General features: G+C 38.2%; 1 protein-coding gene and 1 pseudogene across 2 annotated transcripts in view; both read left to right on the top strand.

Moving 5' to 3' along the window:
- LOC113666135 (nuclear factor related to kappa-B-binding protein) overlaps positions 1–16997 on the top strand; it is a 28310-nt gene that overhangs the window by 5569 nt on the left and 5744 nt on the right. The window contains exons 10-23 of the mRNA XM_027181895.2: positions 431–464; positions 1052–1287; positions 2107–2191; positions 2697–2853; positions 3164–3257; positions 4142–4168; positions 4925–5024; positions 5208–5273; positions 6595–6677; positions 7268–7314; positions 7715–7775; positions 8636–8716; positions 9264–9407; positions 9798–9854. Of these exons, the coding sequence (XP_027037696.2) occupies positions 431–464; positions 1052–1287; positions 2107–2191; positions 2697–2853; positions 3164–3257; positions 4142–4168; positions 4925–5024; positions 5208–5273; positions 6595–6677; positions 7268–7314; positions 7715–7775; positions 8636–8716; positions 9264–9407; positions 9798–9854 (1272 nt within the window). The remainder of the gene's footprint in view (positions 1–430; positions 465–1051; positions 1288–2106; positions 2192–2696; positions 2854–3163; positions 3258–4141; positions 4169–4924; positions 5025–5207; positions 5274–6594; positions 6678–7267; positions 7315–7714; positions 7776–8635; positions 8717–9263; positions 9408–9797; positions 9855–16997) is intronic.
- LOC149045042 (uncharacterized) lies at positions 13120–16200 on the top strand (annotated as a pseudogene). Its single transcript, XR_016186992.1, has 3 exons — positions 13120–13680; positions 14017–15024; positions 15332–16200. The product of XR_016186992.1 is annotated as an uncharacterized LOC149045042 (transcript).

The raw sequence follows: 16997 nt of genomic DNA, 5'->3' as shown, positions 1-16997 counted from the left end.
AGGCATTGCTTTGTAATTTATTTGATGCTTTATGGTATTCTTTGGGAATAACCTGACATGAAGGCTTTTGTTGGACAACAGGCTAGAACACTCAGCCCTAACATTAGGTTTTAAAAGCATTAAAAATGAGCTTACCAAAAGCTAGACGTCATATTTACACAGTACCCTTTTTCACATATTACAATTAAACAAAGTATTTGTCCTTCACAACAGAGAACATGGCAATGTTAAGAATTACTTTTAACTATCCAAATTTGAAAGATGTGGCAGAAAAAATTGTTCTGAGGTCAAATCAAATCTAGAGGATCGAGTTTTAAGTGACTGATGTTCTCACTGTGGTTCTCCTACTCATGTCTAATGGCAAGAGGACACAACCCATTCATTTTCCCTATGGTTTTCAAAACTGACAGTGCTTATATTATGATTTCAGGGAGGAAATGTATCATCTGATGATGAAGAAAGAGGTATGGGTTTGTCAATATGTTTGAGTTCTTATTTTTATTACAAGCATACACATTTGTAGACATTCCTAAACAAGCACTTAGTAACTACTTGTGGTTGCTTTGATCACTAAAATCAAATATATTCATTAGTGACAACATTAATATGGCAACTTTTTTAAGCTTCCTCAATCTGCTGCTAATAGTGAATGAAAGGTTGTGGTCATGGGAGAAGCAGTGGCCCAATGTTTAGTGCAATAGACTCCAGGTTGAGTGGTCTGGGCTAGAGACCTGGCTAGGGAAATGTGTTATGTTCTGGGCTAAACACTTCACTTTCCCAGTGTCTCTCTCAACACTGGAACATAAATAGGTACAGGCAAGTTGTCCAGGAAGCCTGATGAAATATTGGGGGTAACCTTGCAATGGACTAGCATTCCATCCAAGAGGGGAAGTTTAATATTCCTAGTTGCATGCTCTATGTTATAGAAACAGGAATAAGCTCCAACTGGAAGGGCTACTTGACTCAAGTACACAGACTTTACTATAAAGGTATTGATACAATAACAGCAACAATATAATGCTTATACTTAATTGACCTGCATTTTTCATAGTCCCTCCACCCTTTGGTCCAGCCATGGGTATATTTATGGCACCCTTTAACACTATGCCAGGTGTTTTGAGTGGTTTTCACCCAATGTTTGGAGCAGGACTGCCATTTACTGCAGGTTACCATGGTTTTCCTTATCCTCCACCTACCACTCATCGTGTAACATCACCAAATGTGGTGACAGAAGATGACTTTCAGATAATGATTCAAGTTCATAGAAAGAGACGACTATTAAATGAGGTACTGCTGCTCGTCATTTCTTGTTTTCCATTGTTGTTTTGTCCATTATTATCACCGGTTGTTTGCTTAGGTGGTTTTAGGAGGTTACCCCACAGGTGGAATTAGGGGTTGGTAAATGAACTGGTAAGGTGTTGGTAATTAACAAGCATTTTATGGTGGTAATTTTTATAAAGTCATCAAATTCAGAGCTGGTCTTTGTCAGTCAGAGACATGGTCACTTTGGAGGTATTTTCTGGTAAGCAAGTGCTCAATAAATCAAAAGTGAGTTTAATTTTACCTGGAGGAAGTAAAAAATTGCACAAGGAGGCAAAGTGGTCTTGAGAATGACCAAATAGTGGCTTCTTCGCTCCAAGTTATCCTCAATCTTACCAATTGACATGGTGGTTTCAATTGAACCATTGAACACCAACTCAAAAGAATCTAAACCTGTATTCAGCCTGCTTAATATAAAGTGAGACCCTGGAATTACTAGGCTGGATGCTATACTTTGAATTAAACAATGAGAGAACATCCTGTATATTCCCTAATTTGACATTATTTTTACTATTGATAGATGTTTTTCTTCATGTCATGAGTGTGGGACAAAGGAAAAGTCTAAGTCGCCATGAGGAATTGAACCTTAGAACCACGGTTTTGTGCACTCTGATGCTCTAACACTAAGCCACAGAGACTCGATGGTGAACAATGCCATTATGATGTTTAACAGCATACTGCTAGGATCAGCAATTTTAATAGCATATGAATAAAATATAAAAGTTGTTTATTTTTTTGTTTAAGTTTATTATTATTATTATTATTATTATTATTATTTTCTAAAAGGATCATCCTGAGCTGGATACAAGATTCACTTCCTTTCAAGATATTATATTCAGAACAAATCCTTCTAAGAAAGTATCAAAACCTGGTTGGTATTTGTCAATTGACAATTTTATTTGCAAGTTAATATCTTGTGTTCCAGTGATTGTTTTTATGTGGTTGTTGGGATATATACGGAGGAGGGGGCTGGGATACTTGTGTTTGAAGGCTGTTGGCTAAGGTCAAACTAGCTTTGTCCCTGACTTCAGTTTGAACAACATAAATATTCTGATGGTTCACAATACTATGAAAAACTATCATTTACCAAAGTTGAGGTGAATAGTGGATGATATTTAATGTTAAGGGAGTAGGTAGGTAATTATCCTACACTATCACCAATACTTACCTAGGTGAAAAATAATTATTGTTTTTCAAGTGTATATTACACAAACTAGACAGCTAGTAGCTTAAAATCCGTATAGATAAAATATCAGTGGCTTTGACTTGATATGAGAAAGCTAGTCATCAACAGGATATAACTCTATAACTGCCATGCTGTGCAGTACTTTATGCCAGCCTTTTCTTTTTTTTTAATTTTTTATGATTCTATTTAGTTGAGCTTTCAAAAAAGAAGGACAAGAAAGCCAAAGTGAAGAAAAAGTTGAAACAGAAGCTTCAGCAGAAACAGGAGCGACAAGCTCAAGTTATAAAACATTTGAATGAAAATGCTAAGAGAGAAGAGCCAGGCCATGCAGTACATAAAGTACCACGGTAAAGCAAGATGTAATTAGATGGTTCTATCTTCAACATGGTGTTTTTTTGTTAGTTTGGCTGTCTGTTTGTTTTTGTTTGTTAGTTTTTTGTTTGTTTGTTTGTTTGTTTGTTTTTTTCAGGTTGAAACAGTGCACTGAACTTTTTTGTGTCTTATACACTATTGAAATAAGTGATACAAGATAAAGAAAACAAAAACTTTTTCATTCCAAAAACAGTATAATATTAGAAAAAGCACATTAATTATCTGGGAAAGGTTTCTTTTCTATTACGTTGATCAGATTTTTTTTATTATTATATTCTTTTACAGTTGCATTGATGGATCCCAAGAGTTGCCTTGCTTCTTCAGTCTACTTCGTGAAATTTTTCAAATTTTTCCTGATTCAAAAGCCAGCCTACAGAAAGTGAGTGATTTTTTTCTGTCAAGTTTAGAACTATAGGATAGACAGTTATGAACATGTGATTGGTGATTTAAACTAATTAGCGTGTATATGCTCTCTCCTGGGGAATCATGTGACCTTTTAGGTTGGCCTTGTTGTGCAGTTGAATGTTAATTACTTTTTAGAGAGGGAAAAGTGGGTGATCCTGAAACCAGTAGCTGCGGTATAAACTTAATGGGCTGGTAATTGAAACAAAGTTTAGCCATTGTTTAATAAAAGCATGTTTTAAACTAAAGTGTATCTTCAATTTTGCCGAATCTTTTATATAAACATTTGTTCTTGTGAACAGTGTCTAAAGGGCCAAAAAGCTAGCAGTGGAAGGACTTCTATTTGATTAAATTAACCCTCTTCTAGAGAATACCTAAAACTGAGGTTTGGGTTAGACCTCTTGTAAATAACTGGCTGCTGTTTTAAAAAAATGTAAAGAGAGTAACTAAGTATTGACAGCAACAATTTGCTTCTCAAAATGTAATTTGGCTTATTACAAGTATTTGTCTGCATAGGCAAAAAACCTGTCCTAATTATTGGAACTTGAAAAAGTGAAGGAAGCTGTCTATGAAAAGAGTGGACAATGAATGAACTGTAACAAGGATATTTTCACACTTATTTTTGCAGCAGTTAGCAATACAAATATACTAGGTAGTTTATTTTCGTATGAGCTATGGTATTTATTACATGATTTGAGCAAACTTGTGCTGAACAAATATTGTGGTCAAAAAGTGGAGCAGTCATAATGGGTTAAAATTTGATGAAATAAATTACTCAGCACCTTTGAAGTTAAAGCGATGATGTCAATGAAAAGCATATTGCCAATTTTAATCATTTGTTTGTTGCCCTAATTTTTTTAGATTGAGGAGATTGTAAAAACATGGCAGGTTTGTCAACATCCTTGTTACTGTACATTATATAAAACCTATTTTGTATCTTTAAGGATGCTTACCAGACAGAGTGTCATCTGATTAAAGTTAAGAATATAAAAACTGAAAAGATAGTTGTAGCCTTTAAGGGCATCCATTGTGCATGGCTAGTCTGAAGTTAACTTGACACACAAGTTGACCTTGAGAAGGAGTGATTTCCCCCTAAAATTTCAGTCAGCTTTACCAGACCAACAATATTTGGCAATTTTTGGATACTGTAAGAAAAAAAATCTCTTACTTGTTGTATTATGACTTTCACTGAACTACCCTTAATAACTGTAAGATTGTTGTGATGGAGAGACATTTTACCTTTTTGCAGCAATTGTTTAGTATGTATTTGCTAAAAACAAAGTAAAAACAAATGTGATTATTATATGGCTGGCTTTGTGACATGTTTTTTTTAAATATATCTGGCTTTCTGAGCTGGCATGACTTGTGTATCTTTCCCACCAAGGATGCCTGCCTTGTATTCATATATTAAATTTTGCTCAAAACCAGCTGAAATAGTCTACAACCTCTGGTAGTGCATGGAGGCATACAAAAAGTAACCACAGGTCATGAAGGTGGTCATGTAGTTGTTAAATAGTGGTCAAGTAGGAAGACTGTGAATATTGATCATGAGAAACTCTTGGGAAATTATACCTTTAACAACTGCTTACAAAGTATTTCTTATTAAAAATGATATCACTCAAATAATGACACATGTTATTTTAGTTGTCCTCAGTCTGTGCTGTAAGTGGATGGGGCACTCAGGAGCCAGATTGGGTCAAGCTGGTTTATTCTGCTCTCATCTTTCTCTCTGGGAGTTCAGGAGGTGAAATATATTTTGTGTTCTTTGTTTTTGTACTAAAACTGAGTTATACATAGTTACTAAGGGTTTATGTTATTTAGAGCAAGAGTGAATATAACTGCATGTTTTTCATATCTTACATTTGGTAATCTGAGTCACTGCAGGTGTTAAATGTACCTCTTTAATACATTAATTCATTGTTTTTAGAGACTCCAGCTTCATTTGTACCTTTAGTGGATTTCAAAGAGAGGCCTCAGCAGTGGAAGTGGATAGGTGATCACATGCAATATACATACTAACCCTAATTTTTATTCTGCTCTCTAGTTGGATACACTTTTGCTGTTAGGTGTGAAAGTCAAGCATTTTATAGAGGAAACAATCTGTTTCTCGTTCCAATTTCATTTCTGAATGATCAAAACATCAAATGATCTATCAAGCAGAATATGTTAAAAAATATATTTTGCAAGCCTTCAATTTGTCCCATTTCAAGTCGCAAGTGAGACGAGCGCAAACGGAGATTTGCTAATATTTCAAAATTCCAGATTAAAATGGTTTCCAAAACTTAACAAAAGGGAGGGGGAAGTTACTTTACCAAGTTTAAGCTAAAAATTCAGATTTCTCCGGAAAGTTACTTTTCTACAAGAAAGAGCAGTTGCCTTAGCATTATAAATAACTGAGTGAAAACAATGACAGAGATGTTGGCTTCAAGAGTTTCCTAGATAATAATTCGTTGAAAAAATTAAATTGAAACAAATACTGACATCATTACGGTGTTGCTTTTTTACATAAATTGAATCTAACAGAAATTTTTAAACATTCGGTACTCTACAAAGCTTTTGATAACGATTAGGAATAGAGTTCACCTGCTGACTCAGATAGTATTATGGAAGATCGCTAGTAAGCATCAGTAATCAATTGCGGAAAAGTGCAGCTCACAGAAAGTAAAGTTTTTAAAGAAAGGGAACAATTCTTAGTATACAAACATCAAGGCAGCATTTCTCAACCTGTTTAAGGGTCGCTCTTTGAAAAAAAACCTTTGGATCATGTAGTGGCACCTTATCACTTTCGATCTGGTTACAATTTGATATTTCAACACCCTTTTGCACACAACCCAGAGGTCACTTCTTTTTTTGGGCCAACAGGCCATAAGGCGAAACCCTCCTCCCCCTAATCTTTTATCTACTTTGGTGATTCATTTCATAATACTTCATAAATATTTTGAGGTGTTTGGGTTTTTTTCGAAGGGGTGGGGGGGGGGGGGACTTAAGGCTTGAGACTAAAGGGACTTAAACGACTTAAGGCTACTTAGGGTCTCAGATTAGGCCTCATCTTTGGCAGGTCTTAGATATTCTTCATCTGGCCAATATTTCATGCAAATAGCATCATTATGCTTCTGTGAAATTGCTTTCATCTTTTGCTTTATTGAAACCTGAAGTTAGTTTTGTCAATTCGTAATTTATTTTCTACGGAACTGGTGTGGTGCCAAGAATGAATACCTTTTTCCGCTTACCCTGGTCATTTATTTTATGGGCCATTTTGTACTGTGTGAGTAAAATGTTCATATGTGGAGCCTACTGTTTTGTGTTTGACGCAGGTTCTAACAGAGATGGAGATGAGTTATTGGAGCCGTTGTGTGAAGACTGGCTTCAAATCAAAGGACAGCTTACAAGCAAAAAGGCATTGCTTTTTTTTCTCTTTGGTTATATGCAGGCAACATCTTTGAAATGCTAATAGATTGTTGTACGTGCTTCGTCTCGGTCCGTACTGTGAGTTACGGGCTAAGTTTTTTGCGCCCGGAATTCTGAGCGAATCTGTAACTTACAGTGCAGACCGAGAAAACCAGGCTAGTAAGATATATAGTATATCTCAAGGTTCAAATAGAGGGGGAGATTTCAATGCAACTGTAGTTTGAATTTAGTTGGCTGCACAGTGAATTACGACCCGCTAAATAAACCAATCATACTGAGCGCATGTACTAACTCACGGGTATGATAGTGAATATTCATTCACATTCGGGAAAACGCTTTTATGTAGGATGAATAGGTATTACTTAAAGGTGTTGAATCTGGTTTAATTACATTAAGGGGGTAACACAAGTTTTTTCATTTCGTAAATGGGTACTTACCCGGTCCATCAATAAGTAAGACCTGTTGGGTGAAATGATAATTTTTTGTTATGTTTTTTGTTTTTGTTTCTTGTTATGTTTTTTGTTTTTTGTTTTTGTTTTTGTTATGAGGTGCATGATTCTTGTGTTTGGTCATTTACAGGATGTTACAGCCGAAACAGATTCATCATCTACGCCCAATCCTCGTGTGTAAGTAAAAACACCTGAATTATTTGTGTTCGCATTCGTTTGCATGGCTGTGTTCGCTTTCCTATTGATTGTTTCATGATCTCATCTTCTGTTCGTTACACGTGAAATCAGAAAATGAGTGATGGTATCAGAAATGTTTTAATGCACATACCGCCTGTAAACGATATGTTTTTTTTAGAGTCATCACGTGAATCTTTTACAACCATGAAACTAGAATGAATATTAATAAACAACAAAGTCACTAACGTCGTATATTAGGTAGTCATGTCTGCTCACCTGTCGGGCGTTCAAATAACGGCTTAATGGAGTGAATATCAATTTTTTATTTTTCACTGGGAGAATGAGTAATGATATTAATCTATAGATAAAAATAGATTACAAATGAAATTTGTCTCTGCAGGAAAACAGATTTCGTTGTGAGGCCAAGTACGGAAGAGGAAAGAGCAGCTTTTAGGGAACAGGTAAATATTTGATTCTTATTAATGTTTTGGTCGATAGAAATGTGGTTGAGAGCGAGTGGGGTTAGGGGAATATGGGAAGATGAGCGTTATTGAGGCGGGGGTTTTGGTAAAAACTTTGATGGCCAGTGGACGAGGATATCGTAAGAATCAAGTAGGAAATCCTCAGATATGAAGCTTTTCCACAGTAGATCTACAACGTATGTTTCCCTCTGCATGCATAATGTTGTATATAGTTTATAAATAATATTGGAATAATATTAGCTTATTTTCTCGAAGATATTAGCTCTACAGCTACACTGTGAATTTCGAGCGTAAATAAAGTATATGTATGTATGTGTGTGTCATGGGTATGCCGTCCCTCTTTAAAGTGGACGAAAACCGTTAAAATGTAGAATTGAAGACGTAAAATGATGCTCGTGATTGTCTCACCACAGGCGTCCATGTACCAGTCGAAGCGCAACATTAATTACAATTTAGGGAAAATTTATTTCCTTGGAAATGATCTTCATTGCTGCTTTGCTGCAAGGAATCAGAAGCAGCGTCATCCTCGGTTTTGGGTCACAGAAATACCAGTGCTGTTGCATATACTTCTACAGTACCGAGAACGTTGACAAGCTCGTAAACCCAGCTGGCTTGTCTAGAACATATCATATTTCTGCTGTTAGCCAGCTGGTATTAATAATAATATAGGTGGTATCTAGTGGCAAGGATGTCATCCATTTCATGGTAATAACTGTCCAATAATTATTCTTAATTACTTGCACTGAAAAAAAAAAAAACAATCCTTATAAATTTAAATTGAATCGAAATTGACTTTGATATACTAACTTTACCTGGGGTACCATTTATTAAACTATCAGGAGCAAAAACGATACGACAATCCGCACAAAGCCTTCACCTTCAGAATGCACGGTTTTGAGTCTGTGGTGGGTCCAGTCAAGGTAAGTTGTTATCTTGAGCGTGTTGCAAGATTTACAAAGCACGCTGGTGCACCACCTCATCTTAGTTCTTTAGAATTGCTGTGTGGTGTTATCCTTAGCCATAATGACTATCAAACAATGTTATGACATTCTTAATAGCTGAGTAATGTTTCGCCTGTTTTTTATATGTGCATTACCTCTCCCATAGGTGTGATATTTTACGAAATGCATGGTATTTAGGCGTCTTGCGTACTAAACAAGGCTGTGTGATTCAGATGACACCCGTTGGAATGTTTAAAAGTTTTACATCAATAAGTTTGCAGTCCTATTAAAAAATGTTTGTGTAAGCAGTGATCGTGTTGTACTCTTTCCGAAATTTAAATTGATTCTAGAAAAAATCCTGTAGGTAACTGACTTAATTCCTTTTCTATAAACTTCGTGAACAGAATTCCAATTATATGTAGACGACAAAATGTTTACTCCCTACAAGTGAAAGAAGAAATTGGCTTGAAACTTTAATCCTCGTTTTTCGCTAAGCGTGGCTCTCACTCGTGTTCCTCTACTATAGGGTGTTTTTAGTAAAGATACCAACCTGAACAAGGCTCGGGAACACTCCTTGTTAACATCGCTGCGACCTCCATACGTCACTATCCTCACACTGGTTAGAGATGCTGCTTCCCGACTTCCTAATGGAGAGGGAACTAGAGCTGAGGTAACACAGCTAAAATGAATTGTAAACCACAGTTTTTTCAGTCGCATTGGTAATACTTAAGTTCACTAAATAACTAGCTGCGCTTCACCAAATTGCGACGCAGAGTTCAGAGCAAGTACTATTTTATCTCTGGTGTTCAAACAACGTTCCTCCTCGGAAATTAAGAAACATTCGTTTAACTAGAACTTTATTTAAGCTTTTGTAATCTAGCTCTCTTTTAAAAGTGTCCGTAATGAGGTAAATCCCAAGTATACTCTACGTTAAAACACTATTACAATTATTCTACAGATGTGTGCATTTCATTATTGAATCATAAACCAAGTGACGGGAGTTTTTCCCTTTATGAAATCATTTACATTTATTAACTGTGATCGCATTTTCTGCTGGCAGGTTTGTGAGCTGTTGAAAGACTCGCAGTTTCTAAACTCGAATTGCTCGGACGCACAGGTTGGTGACTTATCATTGATAATGATTTGTAATATAGAATTGAAAATATCCAAGGATGGAATAGGTTTTGTTTCACCACGCTCTGTGATTGGTTTAATTATCCAACTCCACCCTCTTAAGAATGGCTGCCTGTTAGGATCGAGAATCGTCCGTCAACGACCATTTTGGTGAATTGCTCATATTTTGCCCAACGATACCCTTTGGTAAACTATTTTCAAAAATCAAGTTTAAAAGTTCCGACGATCATTAAATTTTTAGAAATTGGCGAAAATTTGAAAACGCGGTTTAAGTGCGGTTTTCCGCCTATCAAATTGTCCAAAATTCACTGCAAAAACCAAGCTCCGTTGAAGGCTTAAAACGAATTCAATTAACACCAAACTTCACACGATATAAGAAAAAGCCTTCTCATCCATTTTCACTATGTTAATTTTTCTGTACACATTGATACTGAGAATTTTTAAGTCTTCTTAGCAACACCCTCAAAGAGCGCTTAATATGAGAGCAAAAAATAGGTTAAATTTAACGCGATAAAAGTGTACTTGGTACCTCATTTTTCAAATTTTTAACTTGATATTCGTAATATAATGATACTATTTATTTCCTGAGTAAACTTTGATGCTTTGAATCAGACCGCTTCCCTTCGAAAATAGCACAAATGTTTGTGTCCAGGGCGAGCAAAATGATGTGTGTTGTGTAAACAAACGCTAATCTTATCATTCCTTCCCTGGTGGAAAAAGGTTTTAAAATAAACTTTAATTCTGGAAATATTTGACTTATATTCCACAAAATATTGAGTTATAGTGAAGTCGTACATTCAGAGTTGTGTGAGAGCTGAGAGAAAATAAAATCACCGTCGAAAATGTTCTTACAGTCTTTTCATCGATCACCATTACAAGTATTACGATTACGAAAATTGTGACAATTGATCAGTCTGTTGAATGACTTTTAAACATTTCAGCTGCAAGAGCTTTGTTTTAGCTTGTTTTAGATATATATGTATATATAAATCAAGAATTCCAGCGAATACAGAAGGAGAACAGCATTCTTTACAAGCAGTTCAGTGTATTAACGCGAATTGTTCCTATTTATCATAATTAACCGACATCCGGTCCCAACAAACACTGGCCGCACCACATGAGACCCTAAATGGGCTGTCATCATGAAATATACCAAAGACTGAAAACAAAAACTTTACTCAAGGTCTGATAACTACACGATAACACTATTATACTTCAATCTCAGATGTGTTTTCGTTGAGTTTCCAACATCTCGCACCATCTTGACCAAGATGCTGTAATTCAAACACAATTTTCTCTCGTGGTAAAGCCTGTCACGTCATCACTGCCTACGAAGCTCTTGCGCAAATGGTTGAAATTTCGTAACAGATCTAAGGAAAGTTATTTCACGGACGAGTCTTGCGCTTTCATACGTGCTCTCATCAGAAGTTATTATTTCTTGTCATTTTATGGCTCTCTGTAGCTATATAACGCTAGTTGGTAAGGTGACCCCTTGCGGGCGATCTCCTGATTATCCTGGTCAGGTGGAATGCATTACACTCGAGGATTGCACGAAAGATGTAACTGGACATCTATCGAGTCTTGGACTGAGTGCAGATGAAGGTTCTAGAACTGAAATGAAGTTGCTATTAGCCAGAGCCGGTAAATATTGATTTTGTGTGTTTTCAGGTAACTTTATTGTGCTTATGAATGAGTGCTGCAACAGATTTAATTGGTGTTATATTTTTTACAGGTGTTTTCTCATTTGAGCAAAAACATCTTACCCTGACTATTTGCCCACGCCATAGGGCAGACTTTGGCATACGTTGGAGGACTAGGAAAACCCTTTGTGCAATTCCCAAGGATCTAGCGACACATAAGTCCTCAAGTGCCAAAGGAAGCAACCGTGTGGATAGCCGAAAATCGATGTATATATTTTGCAACACCAACACCTTAGTTCCAGTTGGGTCGCGTAAGTTGAATTGCTTCTGTTGATAAATGTTCGCATGAAATTGCTTTTTCTCACGCTTATTTGTAATACCTTACACAAAAAAAAAAGCACTATAAGTTTCAACTTTCTCAAGCTAGCAAATTTTATATTTGTGAGGAAACTTTGCAATTTATATTGCCAACGTTTTTTTCTCGTCTGAGTAGCTGATAATCCATTGATTGATGACAGATTGATTACTTTATACCTAGAAATAGTAATTGATATGAGTTATTTACTTTGCTTTTTTTTAATAAAAGCAATTTGTAGGCGATGCGACGAGTTTATCTGCAGGCAAGTTGCAGATGAACAGACGCCGGCGGAGGGCGCTGGAGCAAGTACTGTGTCTACCCCTAAAGAGCCTCGAGTGGTGCAGATACCTGAACAACAGACAATGGTAAGCTTCAAATATGAATTGATGATCTCAATCTTGTTTTTAAAAGGAAGAGAGTCATTTTTAGAAGAGCATAGAAATTGGAAAAAAATCGAGGAAGAAAAAACACGTGACAAACACAAACACAGCGTGACAAACACAGTTGTTAATCTGGGACAAGGCTCCTTCGTCGAACAGTAAAACTCACTGCTTTTCGGTCACTTTTTTTTATTTGAGGAGTGGGGAAGGGGAGGGGTGCTATGCCGCACTTTGGTAGGCTAATTCCTGTCCCACATTCGTTTGTTTTCTGGATGTCCCGCAACAGTACCTGGTGCTGCTGAGATTTTTTATTACCCGAAACTGATTCCCTACAAACATATACAAAGAAATCGGTTTTAGAGATTTGATGCTTATAGAGCAAACCTTTTCGTAGGTTCACGAGATGGAAACAGACCGTCCACGAGAGGAATCAAGTGCTGGCAGTGAGTCATCTTCTGATGGTCTAGAGACGGACTTGATGTTTCTGGAAATATCATCCCAGGGGTTGAAGGATGACGAGACGTTTCTCAGTCCCGATACTGCAAGCCTCGTCTCCTCAACGAGTGAAGAGAGCATCACCTCAAAGCCAAATTCCCGTGAAAAGTTGAACGAGTATCTGGTGTCCAAAAACATTGAACCTGTCTCTCAACCTTGGGTTGAGTGGGAAAGAGATTTTTTTCTTCTGTGCTCCACGGCCTAACACCCAGTTGTGCAGGTTCTCTTTGGCAAGCAGTCGTCTCTTATCCTGCCATGAACGAAGCACTCGGGCTGGACGAACTCTCCGAAACTTCCAAATGCTACTTCCAGGTCTTAGCTGAGGCATATGACAAAGCCCATGGGTGGGACACAAGACGGCAAATTCTTTCGATGATGTGTGGTGTTTCCAATTATAATGATATCTCGAGATTCTTACCTGGCTTAAGTAGATGTCGTTTTACCATAGCTAATCTGCATCGTCTTCAGCACGGAAGCGGCGCTTCAGTGACCCCCCAGCCTTCATCAAAGATAAGAGTCGACCCAAGACAACTGGATCACTTCTTATCTTATATAACAAGCCCCCATTTGGTGCAAGATCTGCCATTTGGACAAAAAACACTGAAGCTCTCCTCTGGACAACTGGTTGAAGTACCCAATGTTATTCGCACCATGATACCGCAAAGGATAGTGCGTCAGTATACCCAGTACTGCAAAGAGACTGGATTTGAGGCGTTCAGCGAGCGGACGATGCTGCGTGTTCTAAATGAATGCAAGGCCTCGACCAGAAAGCCTCTCCAAGGCCTTGACTATTTTGCAGCAGACGGGGCGCGTGCGTTCGATGAACTAGAAGGCTTGGTTCTTCAATTGGGGGAGCTTGGTCTTGGAAAGGAGTGGCAAGTGCGATACGTGAAATCATTAAAGGTGGCCAAATTCTACCTGAAGGGTGATTTTAAGGTAAGCAACCGAAAGTGTCAAGAGTTCCAAGAAAATTGGATTATGTTTTTCAAGCAGGGTGATCTTATTTCACAAATGGATGGAAGTATAGCACGAAAAAATCGTTCCGATGACAGGTCCACCCTGACTGGGAAATATACGTCGGTTTTTGCTCTCGGTATTCGTTTTTTATCAGTATAAATTATGCTTGTAATAGATTTTATCTTCTCAGATTATTGAGGTTATTCGATTTAGATAACATGAAGCATACATATTGCATATATTTTTTGTCGTTAATGTTGCAGTAACATGGTAATCCACGCTTTGTGTCAAGCTGTGTTTCCTATTTTCACTCAGGTTCACGTGAGCTCTTCTTCTCCCGTTGCAAGTCATTGCAGTGTATTTGCTCTGAGTCACATCGAAGATTCTGACCTGCGGCAGCAATGCAAACAAAACCATTACGAGCTCTGTGACCAATGTGAAAGCTTGCATTCGACCCTGAACGACATATCTACTGCGGTCGATGAAGCATCTTTTACCACAGAAGAAGACAAAGACGAAGCTCTGTTTCTCGTTAGCTCTGCTACGCTTGCCATCCAGTCATGGAAGTGCCATTTGCTGAGGTCGACCCATCAAGATCAGGCTCGTTTGGACGTCATCGATGCATCGATGCCCTTAATTCTGGAACAGTATTCATTGTAAATGACTGGGCCATGAAGTTCTTGCATCAGAGATACCGCGAGTCACAGACAGACTGGTTTGGTAAGCGGGGTATTTCTTGGCACATATCTGTGGTATACAGACGAATAGAGGGTGTGCTACAGTGGCAAGCCTTTATCCTTGTGATTCAGTCCTGTACCCAAGGAATTTCTGCTGTTACCGCGATTATGCAACATGTTCTAGCCACATTGAAGCAAGAGTATCCTGAAATCAAGAAGGCCTACTTCAGGCAAGATAACGCCGGCTGCTACCACTCCTCCCGCACGTTAACGAAGTGCCAAGAAATTTCAGCGAACACCGGAGTGAAGATAGTCCGCGTTGATTTCAGCGACCCGCAAGGCGGGAAAGGGGCTGCAGATCGACTAGCTGCGAGCTGTAAAAGCCATATTAGGGCGTTTATTAATGAAGGCCATGATGTCTGCACCGCCAGCGACCTGAAGGAAGCTCTGCTATCCCATGGCGGTTTGGAAGGTGTACGAGTGGTTTCTCTGGATACCATCGAAGAAACGCCAGACGATGTGCAAACCATTACAGGAATCACCAAGTTGAACAACTTTGAGTTTAGTTCAGTGGGCTCTATTTCCTGTTGGCGCGCATATTCCGTCGGCCAAGGGAGAGTGATCAAAATAGAAAAATCCTCTTCTGGTGAGTTAAAGGTTCTTGAATGAGCCCAGGCCTTTCTGCTAGTTTATGACAGTCTGTTCTGTAAGGTTTCTATTAATAAGGGAAAAATTTTATCCGCAATGCATCATAAAAGACTTTCCATAAGAGATTAAATGTTTACAAAACGCCGCTCAAACAAACAAAACACAAGAAAAAGGGGTGAGTATTTTAAACCCCTCTTACACGGTATTCTGTCGTGGGCTGCCTTTGAGGGCTACACGTTGATGCAAGATAATTATTTCTTAGCTGTGTGGCTGTCATATTTATATTTCTCTTATATCGTTTGAAGGTCCTGGACAAGGGATTCTGCAGCCATTATTTTCTGCAGGAGATTTCCGTTCCTATAAAAGTACCCCCCACAAATCGTCAGGGGAAGAAAATGTGGCTGAAGAGACAGCTTCCATAGAACGTGGCCAGGCAGCAGGGGTGTATTCATGTCCTCAAGACGGCTGCACTCGTGTTTTTCAAAGGCTTTCAGCCTTAGAAAAGCACTTGTCACTTGAAAAAAATTCTTTAATGGACTTGGCAAAAATTGGCTACAAATCGTATTTGGAGGAAGGTGTGGGAAAGCTGCCATCGCTTCAAGCCCCTGTACGACAGGAAGATTCTCGTGTTTCTCTGAAAGAAGGATGGGCTCTTAGAGTAGTAAGGAAGGCTTACAGGTTCAGTGAAAAGCAAAAGTCGTACCTTTTATCTAAATTTCGAATAGGGCAGACGACAGGCCACAAGCTTGACGCAGAGGTAGTTGCTCGAGAAATGCAGCGTGCCCGGGGCACCGATGGTGCACGACTATTCCAGTCATCGGAATTCCTCACAACCACCCAGATCACCTCCTTCTTCTCAAGACAGAGTGCCTTAGTACGCCAGAGAGATCCTGATGAGGCTGATATCCGAGCAGCTCAAGAGGAGAGTAATTTTAGCGAAGCAAAGGAGACTGTCGCGTCAATACAACTTGACCATCCCCTGATCTACGATCAGTACGATCTTTGTGAAATGGCGCTAAACGACTCTTTGAAGATCTTGAAGCTACCCATGCTGCAGCACATGTGTGAAGACCTTGGCCTCGATATACCATCAAAGCCCATGCGTAAAAAGGCCCCGTACTTTGCTCTACTGAAAGAGATTGTCGGCAAATGTACTTGCCAAAAGTCATCGTGATGCTGACTTTCTCTTTAGTTTAGCAGAATAGAAAAGTGAGGAAGAAACGAATTAACGGTGACTCGTTCCTAATCGTCAGTTACTAGTTATCTCATTTTTAAAGCTCGTAGAGTAATTAGAAGTTCTTTCGTTTTGTTCTGTTTTTCTTTTAATCATGCCAATATTGGCCCTCACTTTCCTTTTCTGGTCTTCACATCGGTAATGAAGTTTACTCACCTGGTAGCCGACACATGCAAACTGACAGACGTGAGAGTATTCAACCTACATTTCTTTCCGCTCATTTTGAAATGCGGGATTTCTTTCCATAATTTAACGACATAATTATTTCATTTGCGGTTTCTACGCGGGTATGTTTCAGCACCCCCGACACGTTTCCAATGGCGTTACGTTGCGTGACATTAATAATCACTGGGATAACAAGAACTGTCGCCTTGCATTTAATTACTTTGAAGGTCAAAAGTTGCCTTTCCATGTATTTAAACCTACAGAAAATGAGTTCTCAAAGTAAAAGATAAAAAAATATCTAATTTATCAGCATGGAATCAAGTACTAATCTACTAAGTAGCTTCTCTCGAATGTATCTTTTGCATTACTTGAATGTGAGTTGTTGCTAATGTAATATGTACTTCACTTGCAGATTTTTAGCCAAAAAATATTTTGTAGAACCTTTTCAAATATCTTACGGAATAATTTACTTGTCACTTTACATTTTCCGAGCTACAAACCGACACAGCAGATTTAACAACTCGATATGATTAAATTACCTTGTTGTTTGTTTACACACTTTGCATCATTTT

Source organism: Pocillopora damicornis, chromosome 5 (assembly GCF_964200805.1).
Source record: "Pocillopora damicornis chromosome 5, jaPocDami1.2, whole genome shotgun sequence".
NCBI classification, from domain to species: domain Eukaryota; kingdom Metazoa; phylum Cnidaria; class Anthozoa; order Scleractinia; family Pocilloporidae; genus Pocillopora; species Pocillopora damicornis.
The sequence above is the reverse complement of the archived record's forward strand: the minus strand, read 5'-3'. Positions and strand labels throughout refer to the sequence as shown.